The sequence below is a fragment of the Grus americana genome, chromosome 1 (assembly GCF_028858705.1).
Source record: "Grus americana isolate bGruAme1 chromosome 1, bGruAme1.mat, whole genome shotgun sequence".
In the NCBI taxonomy this organism is placed as follows: Eukaryota; Metazoa; Chordata; class Aves; order Gruiformes; family Gruidae; genus Grus; species Grus americana.
Genome location: NC_072852.1, coordinates 202,568,543 through 202,593,380, shown reverse-complemented (window position 1 = coordinate 202,593,380; position 24,838 = coordinate 202,568,543). Strand labels below are relative to the sequence as shown.

General features: G+C 37.2%; 2 protein-coding genes across 9 annotated transcripts in view; one reads left to right on the top strand and one right to left on the bottom strand.

The window, feature by feature from the left end:
• Positions 1-634: 634 nt before the first annotated feature.
• Positions 635-17,144, bottom strand: KBTBD3 (kelch repeat and BTB domain containing 3). Of its 6 annotated transcripts, XM_054808670.1 has the most exons (5): positions 16,240-16,954; positions 15,331-15,441; positions 10,458-10,800; positions 9,051-9,298; positions 641-6,252 (listed from the first exon to the last, which is right to left on the bottom strand). In XM_054808670.1, exons 4-5 carry the CDS (start codon positions 9,272-9,274, stop codon positions 4,632-4,634), a joined length of 1,845 nt encoding a protein of 614 aa, XP_054664645.1. In that variant the 5' UTR covers positions 9,275-9,298; positions 10,458-10,800; positions 15,331-15,441; positions 16,240-16,954; the 3' UTR covers positions 641-4,631. The 6 variants fall into 6 exon arrangements, with proteins under 6 accessions (XP_054664663.1, XP_054664645.1, XP_054664656.1 ...); XM_054808681.1 differs by lacking the exons at positions 15,331-15,441; positions 16,240-16,954 and adding an exon at positions 17,092-17,117; XM_054808657.1 differs by lacking the exons at positions 15,331-15,441; positions 16,240-16,954 and adding an exon at positions 11,957-14,467.
• Positions 17,145-17,415: 271 nt separating this feature from the next.
• The window catches only part of AASDHPPT (aminoadipate-semialdehyde dehydrogenase-phosphopantetheinyl transferase), a 37,514-nt gene continuing 30,091 nt past the window's right edge, over positions 17,416-24,838 (top strand). For all 3 annotated transcript variants that reach the window (XM_054841134.1, XM_054841143.1, XM_054841151.1), the window contains exons 1-2: positions 17,416-17,696; positions 18,742-18,967. In XM_054841134.1, coding sequence (XP_054697109.1) covers positions 17,553-17,696; positions 18,742-18,967 — 370 coding nt within the window. In that variant the 5' untranslated portion in view covers positions 17,416-17,552. The remainder of the gene's footprint in view (positions 17,697-18,741; positions 18,968-24,838) is intronic.

The window sequence follows — 24,838 nt, the reverse complement described above, 5'->3', positions numbered from 1 at the left end:
TAGCTGTGGGGCAAAGGCCTTGGAGTGTTGGAAGGTTAATTTTTATTGCTGTAACTATTTTATCTATACAGAGGTTTGAAGGTCACAGAATTTTAAATTCTGGAAGAATACAGGACAACACAGGGCTCCTTCACTTTGTATTAATGCTATTTCTGCACTCTTTGGATATGAATTTCAGACTAAGTAGCTTGCATCTCCTTTTATTTAAAGACACTTCTGAGTAGTATGGAAGCCCATTTCAGTCAAAGTAAATACCTAATAATTTACATTACTTAAACTGTTACCTCCTCCCCATATATCAATCTGAGCTAGATGGATCCAATAAAAAAATACAGCAATTTAAATGAGTACTTTATAATGATAAACTTAATTTTCAGCAGACTAAATCAAACTTAGTGTGGAAGCAGCAAATTGATATACAAAGGACATACAAATACAAGGTCTGAGGATAACTAAAAAACCCCTCTCACTGCAGCTTTCATGCGTTCTTGGTTATAATCTAACATTCAAAATGTTCTCCAGTTGAAAAAAAAAAAAGAAAGGAAAAAGAAGTATTTAACCTCATTAGAAACACTGTAGATTCTCTGTGTTTTGAAACTCACTGAAAAAAATCAGACCTGAGAAGGATTCAGTTGCTTGGTGCTTTTATTTCACAAAAGAATGAACATATCGGCAAACATGTAGTATCATACTTCCCGCATATCAGCAGAGCCCAGGCAGCAGCAAAACATTACTGATCTCTATGCTTTATTGGGTGTTAGAAGGGAAAAAAAGTAAATTGAGCCTAATGTTCAGCTATAAATATTGTAAACATATCCCTGGTTTCAGTCTGGTTTAATTAAAATAGATCTAATGCTGCCTCCTGTTGGTCACCTACAAACAGAAACACCTAAAACCACACTCCACATTACAAACTGCAGACAGCACATTCTATAGCCTGTATGTTACCTACTACCTACTGCTAATCAGAGGAAGTATACAGCTTTCTTCATGGAGTAATACCAGAAATAAATATGACCCAACAAATCTACTCCATTTTGTGAATATAATGATTTTTTAACAGCAGTAAACTGACTTGCTACAAATGTATTTAGAATATAGAAAATAAATTCATTAGTACATAAATAATAATCATCAGGTCTGTGCAAACATAATCAATATAAACACCTGAATAATTGATATTATAATAACTAAACCATTATCAAAGTGCCATAATGTTTTGATAGCATTCTTTAAAAATCAAATTATCCAATATAATCATTACCGGATATTAAAATCCCACATACAATATATATTATCTTCATGTATATTATACTGGTCATGCTTATAATGTGTTCTGTGACATATACTAGAATACTATTAGAAATGTTTTGGTTACATCATTTAAGTGCAAATAGTAGATTATAACTTTACATGCAATTTGTATGTTTTAAACATCTTACTGTATTTCAGTGAGAACATATGTAATCATTAATCTAGTCATCGACTATTTTTAGCAGAAGGTACTTTTTCATAAAGTACTGTGAGCTTTGAAAAGTCAGAAAAGATGTAGAAAAACTCGCTTTGCGCTAATTTTGTGACTTTTTTTTAAATTCCATAACAGCTGCGTAAAGTAGACTGAAAAATCTATTTGATCCAGACCTAGAGCAGTTACTCATGCAAGTAATCCATATCTTCTGAGTAGTGTACTTGACTTCACTGAGACTTCTTACATCATTAGTGATTAATTACAGGATTTGGAACATAGGGCCTTAATTCCATCATAAAGCCTTGTTTTTAGCCATGACTTTCTAACACAGCTGCTTCTGCACTCAATTCTGCTATCGGATTTAACTCTCTGTATGTGGAATTGTGGCAAATGACCTTTTTTTCCTCTGTGAGAGTTGCAATACAGGCTTACATACATAACTGAGGAAAATTCGTACTATTTCACAGTAACTTTTCTGTAAGTAACGGTATAAAGTAACTGACACTACTGCATTATTTCCTAATCAGTGAATAAGAGATCTTAACGGCATTTGAAATTCATGAATGATTTGTCAAACTGGGAACTGACATTAGTTCCTGTGCAAATGTAGCATATAATATTAAAGAAGCATGTCTATTTTCCAAATAAAGCTTCAGTTTTCACTGTATATACTGATTAATTTACCATATATGTCATTGCTCTATGTGATATCATATGCCAGACGCTTGTACATATAGGAAGTAGCCGGATGGAAGACTGCCAAAAAAAATTTGCTCTAAGGAAAAACTTAGAGGAAAGAGCATCACTGAATTGCTGACTCACTTGCTGTTTATGTGACCCAGCAATTTGGTCATGACAGCGGCAATTAAAAAAAAACTTCGCAGTTCTCTAGTCTCTTCCAATTTGCATAGCTATTTATACCCATGTACTATGGGAATAATATGTTACTTTTCTCATTGCATAAATTACATACTCTTACTCAGGTATAAAAACAACACAAAAACACAAGCAGAGGAGTCAGACTTTGCATTTCTGATGAAGTGACAAGTTGCAATAATTAATGATTAATGAAGTCCCTATGCTACCATGACTAGCCTTACTAATGCTAAAACTACTGTTCTTCTATATGTCCATTTATTTTTCTCCTACTGTTTCAGTAAGTAGGAATAGTATTCTCCATCTCTCCTAAATTATTCATTTGTTTTGCACTAACAAAAAGTAGTTGTGTTCCAATATAAAAATGCTTGCATTTCAGTATGGTGATTGTAAAGGTTACCTGCCTAAGTGTAGCTGGAATATGATTTGGAGACTCACTACGAAGAGAGCAAAATAAATGCAGAACTTGCCTGAAATACTATAACAAGCTATTTACTTCTATAGAACTCACACGCATCTTAATACAAATAAATTACTGCATGGAAAGGTTCCACTCTATTAATATGTTCTCCAAATGTGCATCATTTTCATTTACATACTTATGAAAATACTTATGATGAATGTTATCTAAATTTATAAAGGTATCTGATAACAAATTACAGAGTCAATCACAGAATTGGAACCTTCCATTTCTTACTCTTGAAAACGGAAGTATGATGCTAGGCAATATTAAGTTTTAAGCATTAATACTGAGCTTGAGTTTTGCAAAAAGTACATGGTGATATGATAATGAACTTACCGCAGTTGTCTCAAGCCACATGAAAGATTTTAGACACCTCACCAAATTTTGTTCATTTTTAAACTGCTTGGAAAAGAAGTGCTTAGATGTTTAGAACTATCCTGTCTGGCATAAGACAACCTTACTGCTTAAATGATACCTATATGGAACACAAGGGCTCCAAATATCTTATTCAAATAGCTGGTAAGAAAATTTTTGGACTGTGGAAGATTACAAATGAATTTATGAAACCTAGCTAATTTCAGCATCCTTCTGTTAGACACAGGTCCCACTTTGTATGCATGAGATCAGATTTACTTCACAATGTATACCTAGACTAATATTAATACTAAAAGCCCATTACAATTTTAACATTATAATAGATGACTACTGGAAGTTTATCAAGCTATATATTGTGTAGTGTTTACTACGTAATATTTTAACACTTAAAATTACCATGAAGTACAAGATAAAGTGTTTTAATTCATTTAAACCTCTATAGAAGTTTAAAAAATGAATTCTTTCACTCCAGAAAAACTATTTACTTTGACTTTAAATAAATAAGTATGGGGATTTATTTTTGTAACTTTGTATTTGATGTATGACAAGATACGAACTTTTCCCGTAGTTAACCAAAGCAACAACTAAAATTTTACAGCTTGCTGCTCTAAGCAGCCTAGTGGCTGCTTAGTAGGTAGCACTGGAGACTTCAGAGATGGAAGACTTCTGTTAGAAAACATCCTGACATGTTTTTTCTTTAGTTAACAGCATGACTGAAGCAAAGATACCACATGAATCATCCATCCTGTAGAAATCTTCCCCACTCTGCACTATGTTATCAAAGTTTATCATCTTGCCACAGTTAATGGGATGAAAACAAAGTACAGCTACCACTAAGGCACAAGGATGGAGAAAAATTGGTAAAACTGAAGAGCTGAAGTAAGATGATAGGAATTATCAGTCTCTTCAAGTTAGATACCTGGTTTTAATGCTGTGAAGGTCACTTTGGCTCTTGCCCTTGCTAAGGTCATTCTAATAAGATAAAGCTGACAATGAATTTCTCTTACAGGTTTATGAATATTAAAAAAATCAAATAAAACAACACTAATGTAGATTTCTTTTAAACTTCAGTTACATAGGGAAAACAGTATCACAGTCAGTTTTCTCACTCAGCCATTTGTCTACTGGGACAACTGTGAATATTACAGAAATAATGGCACGTATTACACGATGAATTCCTCATGATTATGCTTTTTTGAAAAGTAGTATCATTTTGCAAATTATTCAGATAATTACAGAGAAGACTTGCATATAAAATTAAGTAATACTTTCTATATGATGACTAGTGTAAATGACAATTTAATGGACTCTTCCAAAAGCAGTTCTATAGCATACAATTTAAACTGAAGATTTAAACAAAACAGTACATCTTTTTCCATGTGTAAATTAATACCTACAAATCTGTTCTAAAGCTTGTGCATTTAAATAGATTCTTTTGACTCAGGAGTTTCAAAATTCTCCAGAGCAAATTGTCAGTACAGATGACCAAGGGTCCCTATATTTGTTAAACTGAATGACCTGACAGTAAAACTCGGTTAAGGCTCTTGGCATTGGTGAAACTTCTTCCCACTCAGACCTACTGCTATGGTAGACTTGAACTTCATCTGTGATTTCTTCTGGAGCATAATCACCACCTAATATATAAATTTTGTCTTCTGTCCCAACTGCTCCTGCATTAAAGCCAGCGCATTCAAAAGATCCTTCCCCTTTCCAAACACAGGTTTCTGGGCAAAAACTGTAGACCTTGTAGGTGGAGAGATCACATATGTACAATGTACAGTTCACCGGAACGGCTTTGATTAGAGTTGCATGGAAGAACTGCCCAAATTCTGCTACGAGCTCAGACCACTGATCAGTCATAGCATTATACTTAAAGAAACAGTCAAGAGATGGATTAAAGGCATCAGTAATCTCTACTTCTGAGCCAAGGACATAAATTATATTCTGACATGCGCTTGCTTCTGGATAGTAGATACCTCTTGGTAATTGGCTTACAGATTTCCAGTCTTTGGAAAGAGGATTATAGGATTCTACATCCAAGAGACTTCGGGTTTCTTGAGCTCCTCTGGTCTTTCCACCTATTACAAACAGCTGATTTAAGGTTACAACAGATGTGTGCATTGTCCTTGGTTTTTTCATAGCTGACGCTATGGAGAATTCATTGCTGACTGGACAGTAGCACCAGGTTTGGTCAGTGGCATCATGAAATGGTTCAGCAATATGAAGCCTGACTGTCCTGTAACAATTCCCTTTGCATCCTCCAGTTATAAATATTTTTTCTCCATAGCTAGATAAACTTGATCCTGGAAGATCAATCATGTGTGTATGTGGTAGTTCTTTCCATTTATCTGTTTTGATGTTGTAGCAGAATGTATGTCTGTTTTCCCCATCTTCATCAGTTTTATGAACAAATATATATTTTTCTGTTGTTGAAGGACGTGCATCTGGAAACAGTCCACCAAAGTTTTGCACACTTTGAACTGCATCATTGATTATTACTAAGCAATTAGCACTCTTAAGTAAGTGTTCTTCAGAATGTAGGAAGTCCTGCAAAGTCTTTTCAGGTAACTGGTGTAGTCTCACTTTTTTGATCAAATTAGGCAGATATTTCTGTCGTGTTTCTAAGTTGTGTTTGGTCCATTGAAGGACAGCTTTCAACACTGATTCTTCCTCAGGTACATTTAGTTCGTCAGCCTCAAGACATTTTTGTAATATCTCAAAATTCATCTCCAAAAAATCACTTGATCTGAGCAGCAAGGAAAAGTGGTGCTGTACAAAATCTAGCGCATGATCAAATAAGCGGACAGAACCATAACTTTCTGATAGAGAAAGCAACTGTAAGCAATTCACAAGATCAATACTTTTTATTAGAAAGTCACTGCAAGCTTTGGAAAGGAGTGAAACTTGAAGAAATGATGACAGTTGGAAGAGCATTTCCACGTTATCATTTGTTATCTCTGTTTTTCCTGTGTAAGCGTAATCAAGAAAAGCTTTCACTGCCTTGGGTGATAGATTACTAATAGTAACATTGCCATCATCTCGTTCTTTCATATTAACTTCAAACATGGCTCTGTGAATAAAATATAGAAGATATGCATACAAATTAAAAATCTAGCAAACAGCAGAGAACACTGATGTGAGAGGAAGGAGGCAATCAGGGGTGTATAATAACGTGGGCAGGCTGTATAGGTCTAAACTGTGGAGGTTCTCGTAAGTAAGAACAATGCATTTGCTTGATATGGTTGAAGAAAAAAGGAGTGGTGATAAGAACATATTCAAAGTGATGGCTCATAAAAATGATAGCAGCACCTGTGTTTTGTATGGATTTTCACAGAGATCAATGAAGTCTACAGCTCTCATTGTGAGAGAAAATGTGAAATTGTTTGGGGCAGCATCAGTTTCAACAGCTTGAGAAAGAAAGGCTGATTTAAAAAGTATATAGTAAAAAAGCCCCATGACTTAGGTCATGCACTGTGGATGAATACAGAAAATTAAGCAAAAAAAGGCCTTCCAAATTGCAGGCTGAGCAAATGGCAGGATGGATGATGGGTGCATTCCTCAGTAATGTAGGTGAGGGTTGAAGGAGAAGAAAAAACATGAGGAAACTTAATTCTTGCTTTAGAATTGACAGATAGATGTATGGGTACAGGCAGATGTCAGTAAAAAAAAATAAAGAGGTTTTGACATAGGATTGCATGACACAATGAAACTTGGGCAGAAAGTAGATTGTGACTGAATACAAGGACGATGGTTGAAATCGTGGAACAAACTATTGATCAGTAGATTTGTGCAAATTTTATTACAACTTTGACTACTTTATTACTCAATATGTAATAACATTTACCTATTTCACACAATCTAACATGGCAAGATAAAATAATTAAAGTCAAGCTGGTTAGTGCTGGCAACAGATAAGAGCTGCAATATCACTTGCCCTACCCTCTCAGAGCATAAGCATCAGGCTGTGATAGCAACGGCTTCTAAATTTGACAAAAGATGATAGCAGAGAAAGATTTAGATAAATCATCAAATACTAAGTATAGAATCTGGATTATGAATATATCATAGATAGTTTCTATTTAAAAAAAAAAAAGAGTATTATATATTTCAGTTATACAATTAGTATCTGTATAGTACGTGATTTTTAAAATCTCATACTTCTATGATGCCAAAGAGAAAAAAATAAAAATTAAAAAAAAAATAAAATCACTGTGTATAGCATACTCTTTGGGAAGTGAACATCAGGTAAAGCAGGAACTAGTCTGACCTCCTGAACAAGAACATAGAATTGCACTAAGACACTTATGCCCCAAAGACCTTTTTGCAGACTAAATGCCAATTCTTAGAATCCTTTTCTCATTAACCCAAGAGGTATGATACAGATCTCTAAATTACAGAGTAAAATAGTAACTGAACAATACTAGTAGAAAAAGAGCAAAGGCTTTGATTCTGAAAGCTAAGTAGGGAGAAAAATGTTTCTGAATCTTGAGTTTACACAATGAAACCAAACCTAAGAGAAGTCCAAAAGCCAAGGAAGACAAAAGGTGTTTTCATTTTAAAATTTATCTAGTGGACCTAGGTACTTTTTATTCTCTGAAGGTAATAAATGGGCCTTGCATTCCAGGACAACTATGAATTTGATGGCTGCTGTTACCAACTGTTACACAGGTAGTGAAAAGGACACATATGTTACCGTGTGCTTAACTTCAGTTCTAAAAATTACCACTGGAAGCTATTTCATCCTAATATTCCTTCTACCAGAGCATCTCTGTGCTGTCAAGCAGTAAACACTTGAAATGCAAGTAGTTCTGTGTGTCAGAGAAAAAAAATCAAATCTGCTGCTACAGTGAAGAAATAGCTTATTCCATCTGCACTTCTGCTTTTTTCAGTAGTCCTAAGACCACAGCTAGCCTATATCCTCTCTCAGACATGGCAGACTCCCACAGACCATGGGATGCTCCAGGCCATTTGAAAATAACACTTGTCACCTATGTATGGGCAACTCAATCAAGCTTGTTAACTCATTTGCAGGAGCCCATTTTTTCATTGTTAGAGCATCTTAGCTTTGTGTTTTAGTAATGACTGTATTTGGAAACAGACTTTCAGTGTGGAATTGCAAGTTTGAGCCTTACTAATAAAAAGGTTAGCAAGGTTCTTCATAAATTAATATCCTGTATGAGAATGACCTGTCTGTTCCTTAAGAATGTATAGCTTTAAGCACCAGAAGGAAGATCACAGATCCATTTCAGGATGAAATCTGTAGTTTAGAAAAAATATATCTGTTTAAATACCTCTGGAGACAAACTCTACTATACTGACCACTCATCTTAGACAAACAAAATCCAGCTCGATTCCAAAACCATGTACAATTTATCCACAGTTGCTCAATGCAAGATGTATTTGTAATCAACCTGTTATGTTTCACAATATAAATGTGTCAAAGTACATAGACCGTTGCATACAAAGTCAAACAATACCCTTGCAGACCTTGAAGTACAGCTACAGGTAAGTCTTAAAGATACACAACTTGTGTCAATTCTACCCAACAGCAGAGCCATGCACTTACGGTTTGACAGTTGTATTTCAGCGTATAGACTGCTGTCTGAATCTCAAATTCATAGAGTCCTCATGTCACTTTGGAAATACAAACAGATGCATTTGGGGTATGATTAGGCATCTAGCACTATCATTTTGTTTCGGGGGTTTTTTTTTTTCCTATCCTTAATATGATGTTTGAATGCTTTGCTCAAAACTCTGCAGACATGTAAGTTGTGACAATTTATTTTTTTAATTTTTGTAATTATATTCCCTCCCTCCCAGAGAACTTACAATCCATTTCCTGCAAAGTCATGCCAAAATTAGGTTTACCTGAAAAAATCACTGCACGCTGCCAGTACACAACGATGACAAGGAATTATTTCATCTTTCACAAGTATTTTAAAGTCAAAAAATATATTTTGTTCTCTGAACTTTTGTAGTACTTTTAGAATTTGTTGTCCATGACCTTCAGCCACTAAGGAATTGATTTTATTTTCAGGAACAGAAATTCCATTGCAAATAGGTCTGCTAATGTAATCCCGTTGATTGGCCATGGTTTCTTCAATTTATTCCTGAAACTGAAATGGAAAAATAAGTAATTGATTCTACATTCTTACTGTTTTTAAAAAAAAAAAAAATTAGCATACCATAAAACAAACAAACAAAAAATCCCAGCACTGAATTTGGTTTGTAAGTCCTATGCACAGTTATAAATTTGTGTTATAAGTGACTTTTACACTGAATTTAATTTGATAGTAATACTTCTACTTTGCAAAATATATACATATATTATACTTTGTAAAGTAAAATATCTGACATATATCAAAGAACAACTTTACAAATAGTACCCACCTGTAGGAATTTTTTCAATAAAGTCCACAGAAAGCACACCAAGGAGTGTGTTAAAAATTTTAATGGTCTTTTAAGAGAAAGACTAGATCTAGGCTTACCCTCAAAAACCCCCAAACTCTTACAATTTCATGTACAATGAAGATGGAAAAGGATAACTTTGTTACATATTTTTAGATTCCGAAAGGCTCATCAGTATACTACAAACCCCCAAACTGAAAGCAGACCAATGGTCCCTCTACAGCTTACAGTGGAAGGGAGGCTACTAGACCACTTTCTAAGTAGATTGCCATTAGGCATTCTGGACTAAAATAACAAACACTGACAGCCTGGACTAATCACAGGATTGCTAGGGCTTACCAAATGGGGTCATTTAGAGGCAGTTTGGTGACAGTGCAACTTTGAGTGTTTGGTCAATTGATACTGATTTTAACTTGTACCTGCAGTCTTGCTATGAAGCTGTGTATTTGCGTACAGCTTATGCTGCACTATGCTGCACACTGTGAGTTTCGTTTACAATGGCATAAATTCACTGGTTTCAGAACCGATTTAAATTTAAGACAGTGCAATCTCCCTTTCAGCAGCCAAGTTTTTCTGGTGATAATCCCTATAGTGAAGTGTGTTGTTTGTATGGTAAACTGGGCTTCACTATTTTTTACATTAAAAATATTTTACTCCAACAACATAAAGAAACTTCGAACTTGAGTGTATTTTCTTTATACCTATTTAAAGTGCTATTTATATTGCTACAGATGCATAAACTGCCCTCACTGCAAATCTGAGTCAAACTTGCCTATTTTTAAGCTTAAGAAAACATTCCAAGTTTTTTCTATTGCAGGATTCTGCTTCCACAATTCCAATTAAAATTAGCAACAGATAATGTCCCACCTGAATTGACAAAGAAGGGGATAAAAAATTCCAAGCCAAACCCAGAAACCAGAAAAATACGGGTTTTGGTTTTTAATTTCATGAAAAGGCTTATCTGATAACATGATACATTCAGAGCAAACTAAGCCATCAGGCAGTCTTCTTCATGGGAGGTACTTTCATAGCAGACTGATCTATACTTTATCTAGTCAGGTAGCTCCAACCACAAATAGACCTCCATGTCTCCTGGAATAGAAGAGATCCATTGATCTTGCTGCCAGCACTTGGCACCCTTGGAGCAGGCATCTTCTCCTTCCCATGGCCAATCTCACGTATTCACTCTTTCCATTCTAAGCCTGAGGAACTAGGAAAATACAGAAGAACAAGACCACCATTTATTCTGATAATGTATGGCCTCATAAACCCCAACTTCCATAAATCATAAAGCTTTTTTGTATGTCAGAATTCTCTAGAATACCCTTTCTTATGAACTTTAAAGCCTGTTCGTCAAAAGACTGGATCTTCAAAAGCAGAGTTGTTTCAGTAAAATTAGTTTCCCACATTTGAGTGAAACTTAAAAAAAAGGGAATTTCACAATTTATTTGGCGTCATGAAAAGTAACACTTCTTCTAAAGGAAATGTAAACCTTTTCACTAAATTCTGGAATTGATAATAGATAATAGACATTTCAGAAAGTTGGTTTTTTTTACCACCACTATTTCCACAGAAAGACTGTCCCAAGACTGCAAACTTTCTTTTAATTACACAATCAATTTATTAATGCTTACATATTTGTTCTGTCAAAATTGTCATTTGACTTTATTTTCCTTTGTATATTTATTCACTCACAATTATCAAGAGCATTGATATCCTCTCTCAACTTTTATTAGAATAAATTGCTAAACTTTCCAAGGTTCATTTATAAGACTGAATTTTTGTTTTCCTTATTATTTCTTGCAGTTTTCTCTTCATCCACTCCAGTTCGATCTCATATTTCTTTCACGGATATCAAATTTGTTGTACGGCATTATGATGAGACTCATCAGTGTCTCAAAACTCTAATTTGCAGGTCATCCAGTGCATCCTAATCTATAATAGCAGTGTCTCCTTATTTTTTATTAAAAGCAAATTTCAGCAGTGTACCTCTAACGTTTTTGTCCATCATTAAGGAAGATACTAATGAATACGGTGCTATGGCTTAGCCTAATTCACCCTCCCCTCCACTCCATTAAAAAAAAAAATTAAAAATTAAATTCTCATCTCCCTTGTAGCCAATTCCTGCTTTATTTGATAATTTTGGTACTAATTTACCACTTTACTGGATCTGCTAATGATTTTAGAGCCCTCCAAAATATCTTAACAATTCAGCTAAAACTTGGTAGATTAAACAAGGCCAACTAGCATTTATAATTATTTCATGCATTCTTCTACAAAGCCATATGAATTAATAGTTATATTTATATTTAAATAATATATATATTTATAAATATTTGATCAAGTTACAAGGGGTGCAGACATACATTGCGTAGATCTGGAGTTCAGGAAAGCTGGGCAATGAGCCTCCTTATATTTGCTCCATTTACTCCCACGGGATTCCTGTTACAAAGTCTGTCTTTATGTGGATTACCAAGAACCAAATGCCAGAAGATAGTTCATTAGAGTTGAGATCTCCTATTTCTTAACATACAGCTGTGTGCCATACAGCTTCTTATCATGGCAGGTAAAGGCCACATACTGAAGCGCTCTTCCATCATCTGTCCCACTGGGCACTTGTCACACAACCAGCCTTCCAGCATCTCCTGTAACGTGATGCATCAGACCCTGAGAAGTGACGTATGTGACTGGGTATTGCCTACGGTGAGATCAAATGTGTTCTCCGATGTGACCGAATTCAAGCTACCCTACCACTTGACAAAACTCTTCTGCTTGCATACTGAACGTTTACATTTCTTATAGTGACAAATGCCTGGTTAGCTACTAGTGGTTTTCCGAAAAAACCCTCCAAAACCAAAACCCCTTAAAGTTAATACATTTGACCTGTTTTTCTGTTTGAAAGTCACATGAAAGAAGTGGCCCATTGGCTATTACAGTGAAATTTGACACAGACTTCAAAGTTATTGATGTCAATCCCACATAATACATACTTGGGGAGATATATGTACCTCTCAAAGCTATCTATACAGATCTCCAGTTGAGGGGCAAGGCATTCTGCGCTCCTGATAGTTAAGTGGCAAGAAATGGTCAGCCTATGTATGGCCACAAAGCAGCCAGCAGTTGAACAAAAGGAAGTTGGGGATAGTAAGGTAATTTTGGTCATTATGGATGAACTAATGGACCACCTGGGAGCTCTGAGGGCAAGAGCGTTCCTGTAGTCTGTCACAAAGTCCACTAATAAGGACCACACCTCATTAGTTCTGCTGTTCACAAGACTATTCTGTTTTGACACTGTCCTTTTCGCAAGACAAGAAAGGATGAAGCGGCCTAGAACGTAATAAGCTCATTGACCCAGATGCCAGGTAACCACACTGATAAGTGTGATAAGCCCATAGTCAAAATATGAGATATACACACATTGCCATTAGTAGTATCTAATCTATTGGAACAAAGAGCTACAAGAAAATGTTTAACTGACCTTAACACTTGTATACCAAGCAAACAGCTGCCAAAAGCTCACTGAATTTCTAGTGGAATTCTTTTACTTCACCAAAGCTAATGTTCCCTTTCCAAAGATAGTTACAAGACATAAGATAGTTATGAAGATTTTTGAGTTGGCACCATCAACAATCCTTGTTAGATGTAGTTATAATTCTGTATGTGGAAGAAGCTGAAATGTGTAATTTATTTGTTTATACTTATCCTTCAGAAAGCACAGCTGCCCTTTTAAGTATCAATTTCATGACCTGGATATTTGTTGAATCCTAGAAATTACATTAAGAGACTGTAAACACAGCATACTGTTAAATTTATATGAGTCCAAAATCATCCAGGACAACCATTTTCAGAGTATCTCAACATGCATACACTAAACCATAACCACTACAATATGCCTCCTAGAAATGGTGTTCACATCCCTTCCACCAGATTTGAAACAGTAAAGCAAAGAGAACTGTGGAGTGAACTTTCAGCAGAGATGAACTTTTGTTTGTGCAGGGTCTACTGTGGTTCCTACCAGAGTAACAATCAGAATGTACTCATATAAAGTACATATATTCATAAACGCTTTTGCAGAAAGTCAAAATAGCTTTAGATGCTGTGACTGACAGGTAAGATGGTTACACAAGTTTATATGTTACACAAGTTTAATGAAGTTAAGAATGGTATAAGATGTGCAATTAATTCTAAATTACTTCTAAGTGAATAACACAGGAAAATTTATTAGGGCAAGGGCCTACGTAATAAGAATGGAGCATGAACACCCAGGTGAGGACATGGGATTCAGACTGACACTGGAGAAGACTTCCACCAAACCATTTTCATTACTTTATAATAGTAAGATAAATATATATACACACAAATATATTTGACTTTGTAATAGCCTAGGGGATGTTGTTTTGTAGAAGTATTGAACATACAGAAGTATCGTGTAGGTAAGCTAGCACTTTGCAGAAAAAGCACGTTAGGGCCATGCCTGCCTGACAAGAAACATGACCAAACCTTTGTAATGAGACTGAGGCCCAAGACTGTTCCCAGCACAAGGGACACCAATCTGACATGAGGCATGTACGCATTCAGACAGTACAAATAATATTCTGTGCGTAGATGTCCTCTCTTCTACCAACGCAGCTGGCAAAACCAGTCTAAACTCAACCTTTATTTAGTACAAACAATTGTAAAATAATCTTATTTGCTTTATCTCAAAGCACAATATAGTTGTGCTACAGCACTTTCTGTACAGCACTCTTTCACCAATAAAAAAAAAAGAATGTTAATTCTTAATAGTTCTTAGCAGATATCGTATGAGAAATAAACTGTTCTCCAAGAGAACATTACCTTTATCACTTAGCCTCCTCCCAACTGGGACAGTCTTATTAGATAGCAGAATTTTAAAAAAGAGAAATCTTAAATGCTGGTATTTTACAGCATACCTTATGTACCAAGGAAAAAAGAATTAAGACCAACAAAGATGAAGAAATTGTATAAATTTCTCTAGAGAAGTTTTAGATTATTTTTTTCATACAAAGTTTAACTGTACAGTTAACTTAAGTTTTTAAAAGGTCAGGATCAGCATTTTAAAATCTAATATTAAAAATAAGTATTATATTATTAAATCTTCTATATACCCATCAAGATGAATTGCTATTTTCACTCCTTGTCTATTCAAAGGGGCAGAAATTAATAATTTGTTAACAATTTTTAAAGACACCGCTCCCCACTACACATCTAATTTAACAGCACCTAATTTAATATTTGGCAAGATGAATATGAGTGGAACAGGGATCTAAAGGATTTGGTGACACTTCTAATTGCTGACTAAAAAGACAAGAGTGGATTTAAATGTAATTAAATTATAAATGCTAAGTACAAAGTTCTGTACTTTTATACCGTATTATTGTTTTGACTGTCATTGACTGTCTAAGATTGAAAACAGACAGTAACATAATTCCAGGTTCCTGTCTGGAAATTTCAATGCAACTCAGTCTCACAGCTTTTTCATAAATAACTGAACTTCAAAGAAAATTAATATTCAGTCAATCATTTTTAGACAATCAAAAAAGATGTATGTGACATTCTGAGACATTTAATCCACAAAAGTGGCATTTATCAATAATACATGTTGAGACAGTATTCTAAGAAGGAAAGGTGACACTGAGACTTTAAAGATTTGGGTTCTTTAGAAGTGATTGAAAAAAAACCAAAACAAACAGCATGAAAAAACCCCAACCCAGCATGGTACCAGTAGGAAGCAGTGAAATTGCACTGATTCCTGGATGCATTCCAGAAGTAGAAGATTCCCTCTCTGCAAGCAGTGATCTTTAATTGCATATCCTCTCACAAACATTTGAATCTATTAGGATAAAGAAAATAATCACTTAGAAGAACTCAAACTGACTGGATTTTATCCTAAATTTCTCAAATTCATCAAGTTCCTTTGAAATTATTTTCTTAGCTAAAAAAATTCAAGAATTGTAATTTTCATTTGCAGGGAAAAAAATGAATTAAAATGCCATGCTGTACTTTTTATTCTGGCAAAAATAACTGAAAAATCTGGAAGAGGAAATCACTGTCTTTACTGGGTTCTGATATTTGATAATGGTGAATAGCATCTTCCTTTTTTTTTTTTTTTTGACTGTGCTAAATCCTTCTCTGTTGTCATTTAACTGTCTATGCCTTTGGGTAAAACATAAGGGAGTATGTATGCCATGCCTTGCTTGACTAAGTCATGAAGAAAAATAGGAATCATATTTAAAAATAAATTAATTACACGAGTGATTCCTTGCTTAAACACCTTTTTCCCCAAATGTTACTTGTGTTTAAAATATTTTGCAAAGACCAACATATACTCAATTATAGCTGAGACTTATTTTAGGCAGAAAGACAGCAGTTCTGGCCTGTGTAGAAACAGCACTTTTTCACATTAACAGGGAGATGGGAATGCCAAACAAAAATCCAATGAAAGATTCTAAGAAATACCTGAAATAATGTAATTTTCAATACTTTTGCATAATTTGTAGATGGTCAATATAGAATGGTTAAAGCATTTCTAAAGGCAAGCAACAGAAAGAAGGGTCACAAATTTTCAAACGGACCTTAATTTTTTAGCCACGGCCCAACTTCAAAAGCAATGGGTAAACAAAATTATTACCTTTTGATGATTTACATATGACCTGTAATTGAGGGCACACGGGAATCCAGTTCTGACAACAACCATCACAATTCTTAGCAGAACAAAGAGCACAGGATATAAAAAGCTTTTGTTTGGACACATTCTTTAGAAGCCAGAATCAAGCTAGCGTGATGCAGTACTTTGCATCTGGTGTGTGAACAACTGTGTCCTCTTCTCTGGTCAGTACAAAGCAGCAAGTCCAGGGAAGGCCCCGAGGCCACCCCCGCTGCTACAGCTCCGGCATGCGTCAGCGCTACCGGGGGCCGGGACGGCTCTGCAGGAGCAGGGATGTGCTAATGGCAGCCACGGGGCCACAGACACCGCGGGGAATCATCAGCCGTTAACGGATAACGGTGCCACGAAGAACCCCCAACGGACGCTGCCCCGTCTCACAAGCCGCGGGCAGCCAAAAGTTACAGAGAAATTACGTTCTTTTTGCCATGGCCGGGGTTATCAGCCACCCCCGACCTCATCAGCGCACTACCGCCCCGGCCCCGAAGCCCGTCAGCGCCGGCCTCAGAGACGGCGACTACGACTCCCGCCACCGCCCCCTCGCCCCGCCCGCGGGAGGGAGGGCAGCGGCGTCAGCGCCGCTACTGAGCATGCCCAGGCCGCCCGCGCATGCGCCCTGCGGCAGCTCCGTTCATTCTAAGGGAGGACTAATTCTGACAGGACAGGCAGGATGGCGCAAAGAGCTTCCTCTCCTCTCACAGCGCGACTGCGGGCCCTGGCCACGGGATGTGGCGGTCTCCAGCGCTGCCGCCTCTCCGCAAACGGCGAAGAGCTATTTTTCCCCCCGCTTAGCGCTCCCTCCGAACAGCGCGCACCCACCTGCAGCCAACACCAGCAGCTCGCTGACCAGTCTGGCCCTCCCTCCGCAGCAGCAACGCCAGCATATTGGCTCCTTCCGGTGTCATTCTCCCGCTTCTTGCACTCGGAATGGCTTTCCCGACCGTCAATCCGAATGAAAGCCCGCCCATCCTCCCGAGCGGGTTCCTCTCTGGGCGCGCTGACGACACCATGGGTGTAGCTCAGCCGCAGGCACCGCCTTTTCCCTGATAAGTCGGTACCTGGCGCATTCCCCTGTCACTCACAGGGCACTCTGGTACCGGATTGGCCGCCGTACCTCGACAGTGGGTCCCTCCCTCCCACCCACCGGCAGGCACACGCGCGGGTTGTGCCGGTCGGTCGCGGTGGCGCGGAGGGGGAGGGGTGAGCGCACCGCTGCCGTCGCACGGCGCCGGGGAGTGCGGCCGCGGCGTGGCGCGGCGCGGCGTGGCGTGGCGGGCGCCATGGGGAGCGTGCGCTGGGCCTTCCCCTGCGCCGCCTGGCGCCCCTGCCGCGAGGAGTGGCTGCTGGCGGCGCGGCTGGTGCAGCCCGAGGAGAAGGACCGCATCGGCCAGTTTGTCTTTGCTCGTGATGCCAAAGCCGCCTTGGTACATGCTGGCGGGGGGTGGGGCACGGCGCGGGGCGGCTTCCCCTCCCTCAGGGCTGGCGGCGTCAGCCCGCGGGCGGCACTGAAAGCACCGCGTTGCCCGGAGCCCTCCGGCCTCTCACTCCCCACTGCTGAGGCGAGCACGGGTGTCGCCGGCCGGGCCCTGCCCCTCCGCGGGGCCCTGGCGGAAGCTGCCGAGGGCCCTCAGGGCGCGGGGGCACCCCCTCCGTGAGGAGCCCACGCTCGCGGCACCGGCCCTTTCCCGTGGGGACGCGATTCGGTGTTGCCGAAATTTCTGACTCTCGCGGGGAAGTAAATGCGCTACAAAGCACTAATTGCCAGCTCTAGTTACACCTTCGCTTAGGAGGAAAAAGGGATGTTTGCAGTCTGCTACAAGCAGTTATTCGGAAAGGCTTCGCAAGTTTTATGTCACGATGTCAAGTTAGGAGACAAAACCAGCATACTCGAGGGCGCGATAGATGAAGACAGTAGTGTAATGTGTAAGAGAATAAAGCTGTTTTACATAATTCAGGTTTTAAATCTCACATAACAATGTGGCAGTAATACAGACTTCTGCCGAGTCTGTAAGAAGTTACTCATCACTTTTAGCCGCTCAGTATTTTATTTAGCACATAACTGAATGAATGTTCTGAAAGGAAAGCTGTTGAGACAGTTTTACTGTTCAGTATGGTATAAAAAGTATTCATCTGTGCAATAAAGTGTCCCAAGTAAGTAAATAAGGTAGAGGAGGAACTATTTTATGTGATTCTTCTAGGCTGGGACTGCTTTTTATTTGGTCTTTGTGTCAATAGTAATAACAAATGTATTATATAGTCAGATCTGGTGAACTCTTTTGATTAAATTTACTGGGCATAGGCCTTTATAAGAGGGAGAAATCTAAATGATTTGGCTAAAATACGCTTTTACTTTCTATTGGTGATAATAAACCCACTTTTTTTTTTAGGCAGGTGGTTTTTTTAGCAACCACAGATGTTTTGCACATAGCAGAATAGTTCTGTATAAATCACTTTCATTTTATTTCATAGGCTGGTCGCCTGCTGATACGGAAATTAATTGCAGAAAAGTTGTGTATACCTTGGAATGAAATACACTTGCAGAGGACATCAAAAGGGAAACCTTTCCTGGCAAATAACGTCTTCAGTATCTATTCAAATTACAACTTTAATGTCTCTCATCAAGGAGATTATGCAGTTCTTGCAGCTGAGCCTGAGCTTCAAGTTGGCATTGATATTATGAAGACTAATTTACCAGGTAATGCATTATGGTGACCAAAGCAGATTCTGTAGTGTTTAAGTGCTGAACATTTTAACGTTTCCCAAAGAACCAATCTTTGTCTTAGAAATTTAGTGTAATTGGAAGAAAGTGTATGAATGTATTGCGTATTTGCTTTTTTTATTGTAAATGCACTCACTGTTAATTTAGGGTTTTCTATTATGCCAGATGTGGATATATTTCCAGTTTAGAAAAGCAGAACCCTGGAAAAATAAGGTCATGCATCCTGCTATGATATTGGCAGGACCCACATCTGCAGATATTTTAATTATGGGTTTGCTGTCTGTTAGTTAGAAGCAGGGACAACTTTCCAACTAGGGACAGTGGGATCCATCCCCATGAGAACTTTATAGCCTCAGAGTGTTACTGCCTTGTCCCGTAAGTGAGGACATTGTACGTGTCAGCACCAGGCCCAATACTGTAGCAAACTGGCATTGAAGATTTGCTGTGAGTGTGCAGAAATCCTCAGTGAAAAGGAATCATGAGGGAACATTTGAGATGCCCCTGTAAAAAAATAAACTTCACAAACTGTAGTTGTTGGCCTATTTATTTGTATGAAATGTCATGCTAACCTTACTGTGGACTTCAGGACCCACATTATAAATAAGAATTGTAGTGAAGTGTACTTTTATATACAGTTTTATGAAGATTATCTAGTTCACAAATGTTCATCGGTGCATGACTGGGTTAAAGAAGGAACATACTGGAATTTATGATTTACTGGAATTTTATTTTTTGAGACTCCTCCTCAAACATTTAACCAGATATGACAGGATTAGCTGTGTTCTTAGAAAATCTCTCTTCATAATCTTCAATTTGCCCAGCATTCTACTCTATGAAATAACTTGCGTGGCTGCTTTGGAAAAGGTACCCCCCTGAAGGGACTGCAGTTATGCAGGGCCCAAATACCAGATTAAGCTCGAGGCCAGTGCTTTTATCATAGCTTTTCCAAGCAAAACAAACGAAAGTGATGTCCCGGTTGTGTCCACTCCCAGTGTCTTGCACACCTCCAGCCTATTTGCTGGGGAAGCAGAGTCACAGAGAAGGCCTTGACACTGTGCAAACACTGCAGCAGTAAATAAAATATTGGTGTAGCATCAACACTTTTAGTTGTAGATCTAAACCACAGTGCTTTACAGGCTGCTGTGAAAAATTCCAACACCCAGACCCAGTGCCCTTGGAAACACTTTGGCTGCATGTGCCACAGGCCTTACCACAAGACTCCCTAATTACTCATTTTAAAAAGCTTTCCTGTTTCAGCAGGTAAATAGTGAAAATCAAAAAGCTCAAACATTCTTCTTTGTGTTTTTGGCTTTTCTTGGGGAATGAAAAATTGAAAGTCATTTATACATGCCATATATGGCGGTAGGGATATCTGGTATCCTCTGCTGGAATTTTAAAGACACATTGCTGATGTCCAGCTGACAAATATTACGAAATATGTTAAACTCTCCTTCTGAAAGTAAGAAATAATTGTGAAGAGTAGAGGTTTAATTTTACATTTAGGTTTAGAAACCTGTATTTGTATTACTTCTCCATTTTGGAATATAATGTATTCAACTTTGTAAGGTAATATATTCTTTGTAAGAGAATATATCCTTATAGTTATTTTCCACTTAATAGAAAAAATGACTTTTAACTTCAATATTAGCTGGCTTTACTTAAAAAAAAAAAATCCCTACTGCTTTCTTCCTCTTGTATTTTTTACTTACTTATTCATTGTTCGTTTCTCATTTCCCTCACGTTAAATCACAGAAATAGTGGATAACTCAACGTCTATCGATCTATTGCTCATTCTGCAGGCAGTGTCAGAACAAATCAAGGTTCTTTTACCTTGTGTCTGAGTGTATTCATTCAGTGTCCCTAGTCACTGCTGTCATAAGGGGTGTGGAATCAAAGTCAGGCCGTCAGTATGTATTGTCGCTTACTCTTAGTTATGTTAATTTTAGCAGGCTAAATTTAGAAAAAAAAAATATCTTGAGTTCATCCTATCGATGATGTTTTGGTTGCTGTTCTGCTGCTATGACATAGCTTTTTGATTACCTGTCCTAGGGTTTCCAAATAACAACATGAAACTGAACTTTAAAGTAGGATTTGGTATCTGGGAAAGAGTTTAATCTCAGCAGAAATGTAGGAAAAGCAATGTAACCGAACTCAATTTTTAGTTAAGTGAAAACAGGGTTTATATACAAAATTCAGTTCTTAACTTCTTCGGTAGCAAAAGAGGCTCTTGCCGATGTGTCCTAGAATTGTTGATGGCAGCAGTCATGACCTCTTACCATAAAGCAAATGTTGCCGCATCCCTCTGGGCAGCTGCACTCGGCAGCTGTGTGGATTTAATTTGTGAATATGAGCTGGTGAGACTAAGTAACACTGTGAGATCTGATACAAACAGGCTTCAGTGTTTTCATGCATAGAGAGTAAAATGGTGGTTATTCTGGAGATGCTCATGATTCCAAAGACTAAATGATGGAATTAATTTGGTGCTCTTGTAATAAATTGATACTGAAAACCCATGTATCCAGATGTCTAATCTGAAACAAGCTAGTGACAGACGCAGCCTACTAAGATTCCTGACCATGGGTCCTTTATCCACCTTTATCCATGGCTACTTTATCTACCTCTCCCTCTTTTGTCAGAGATCTAGGTATATGTTAACAGAAAAGAGGGCTGTCAGAGCAAGTCACTGTATCCACAATCTGAATTCATGGTGGCAAGCTTCACAGTATATACAGAGGAGTCCAAAATGCATCATTACAAAATTTCTGTTTTTTCTGTCCAATACTGAAGTTCTGCAGCTAGCATAATCTGTCCCGAAGTAATTAAGCTGTCAACAGCTTGTGTACATATTTTCTATCTTTTGTCATTTTGTGTAAGAGATAACTGTTTTAAGAGTGACAGCGCCTTGTCATGCAATTGTCTTCCACATTATGTAACTTTACATAAATATTTGTGAATTAAATAAAAAATACCAGGTTCCAGATTTTAAAGAGGTTTTGTTTATGGCCATAAATCTTCCTTTTTGGAATTATATTTTATTTTATTTTATTCTTAAAAGAAACATGATAGTAATGAAAACTGAGTAATTGTATGTGGGAAAGTGAGCCAGCAAATAGGCAATGTTAAGGACAGAATTTTAAATTGTAGTCTCTGTAATATGAACTAAAGCTAGCAGGTTTTTTACATTAAAAATTTCTTAGAAGATTTTTGTCTTAGTAGAATTACGTAGAACTGGTTTTACTGCTGTCCTATATGTAACTTTGATTTTACCAGTATTGTTTTACCTGATAGTTCCACTGAGTGGTGCTGTTGCTCTGCAGTTGCTAAGTACATTACATTTCTGAAAGTGAATCCACTATAAATCTCTTTCTCTGGAATAGCTACAAGGACAAAGAGTTCCCTACGTACAAAGTACATTACAGTAGTTTTTTTGTTGTTGGGTTAAGGGTTTTGTTTTTTTCAAATGCTTGCTTAAATACAAAGTACTTCATCTTATGACGTTATCTAACACAATCCTGATTGAGGTCTCCAATATTCTAGTTCTTATATTCCTTTATTGTTCTACCAGTGAAGAAAATATGCAGTGCAAATGTACAGGAAAGTATCATGCAGCTGAAAGTTTTGAGCAATATGCTATTAAATTGTGTGCTAGCATGTAACAAGGAGACCTGGTGCACACAAACATTTTATGTCACTTCTTAATCTGTGCTATCTACTTTTTTTTTTTTTTTTACTCATGTGCAATAAGAAGTCACCTCTTTCCATATTACTCTTGCTGCATTATTAAAATCTGAAAAATGAAACTACTGCAAGACACAGCCTTCTTCGAAGGGGAAGGCAGGCCAGACAAGAAGCTATTCTTAGCAGTGCAAGTAGACACAGTTCGCTACAAAAGTTCCACAGGTATGCAACAGTTTATCACCTTTTTTTCTCTAGTCAGACACTGAACTAAATAATATAGTGATGGTAGAAAAGGCAAATGTCCTCTTTAAGTATTGTGTGTTGTTGCTTTTTGGTTGTCTGGCAGGTTATTGTAGATTTAAATCAGGCTTTCAGTGTACTTGTGTTTGAAGAATTACTGAGATCAATGATTTTTTTCTTCTCTTTAGATCAGTTTAAGATGAACTTTTGAATGATTTGAGAAAACACACACTGTACTGTAAATTTGTTAATGGAAGTAATTGTGGACATAATTTGGCAAGAGAGGTAATACATATGAAATTATTTTAACCTTTTCACAAAATAAATGAGAAAGATTCTCACAGTACTACTGACTCCTGTGGAAAAACTCAGCTTGGGATAAGTATTTGATTTTTTTTTTTAACTTTTGGACAAGAAATTTTGCAACAAGTGTCAACTTGGTTTAAGTGGTGTGTGGGATGTTGATTTACTAGTCACTTAAACCCTGTAAAATAGAACATTTTCAGAGACTTAGGAAATAATTATAGCTTAATAAAGATTGCTTTAGCATTTGAAAAAAGTTTAGATCTTAGGTTCAAGAGTTCTCCTGCTGTGCAAGTGAATTTCTTTTCAGTAATGCAATTTTTTAGCTTAGATGGAATTACAAAGGTAAATAAATTAACAGTTCATTCCTAATCTTTTATAATCAGCCGCTGCTTTTCTTACCTATTGCATTACAGTTACTTTGATCCAGACATCTCCAATCTCAATGTAATTGCAGAATTAAATATTTTGCATGCAGTAAAATTAGCTTTTCTCATTAATCTTTCAGTTTTGTGCTAGGTTTGCTTATTAAAAGACACAAAAGGGTAAAGTCACTGCATATGAATTTTACAGAAAATTAATTTGATCTAAAAATACTTCCTGAAATGCTTTTTTAAGGAAGTAGGCTATGATGTGCAAACACCTGATTGTTTGAAAATGTTTTTCTCTGAGGCAAAGAAATATAAACAGAACTTAACTAATTTTTCTCTTTAATTCTCATTATTTCATCACTGAGCAAGATAACAGAAGAGATGATAGAGATCTTCAAATCAGAGATATGTTACATGTGAATCAGAGGATCTAAGTCCCACACGAAGAAGCTAAATACCATACTTCAGTCTGGCTAGTGGAGGAAAGCTCTCTCTCTCCAGCCAGTTATAAAATTTATGCTGTTTCTTTTGGTAGTCATAAACTAGATGGAGAGTTATTTTGGCATGTCTTTCATCTAGCAGCCGTGGTCAAGTTTTTGAACTTGTAATGCTTTTCTAATTGCTGCTTTTCAGCTTTTGCAATAAGAATTTCTTGACCTAGAAAGAAATGCCAAAACAGATTGTTCTTTGGAGTGCTCTTGTCCTTCTTACAGTGCCTTAACTTTACCTTAAGCAAAGTTTTAATTGTTTTTGGTTTTGTGTTTGTATTTCACTAAATCTCATAGCTGCAATCAGCATCTGATCTTTTACTACAAGCGATAATTGCCAAATTATTAGCTAGTCGTACAGCTATAGGTATGTAAGTGCACTGTTTGGGATGAAGAAATTACAAAGGGTTTAGGTTAAATGTTATTTCTAATTGATTAAGGTAGTCAGAATTTATAAATAGGAAAACAGATAATTTTTAGATGTAGATGTTAAAACAGCTAACTAATATCCTTACTGAATTAATGAATCATAGTGGTCATATGCCTTTACACTGAGTAAACAGCGAGGAATTTCTTTGTTCTTGTTCTATTTGAAAATGGGAAGAAGCAGCCATCTTAAACATACTCTTAAGGAATACATATTATAAAGCAGTTTCATTATTGTGCTTTATTTAGTCACATTTCTAACACTGTTTTAACCTGGAATTACATCATGTTTGTAAAAATGCTTGCACATTCTGGTAATAGATTAAGCACCAATGCTCGAT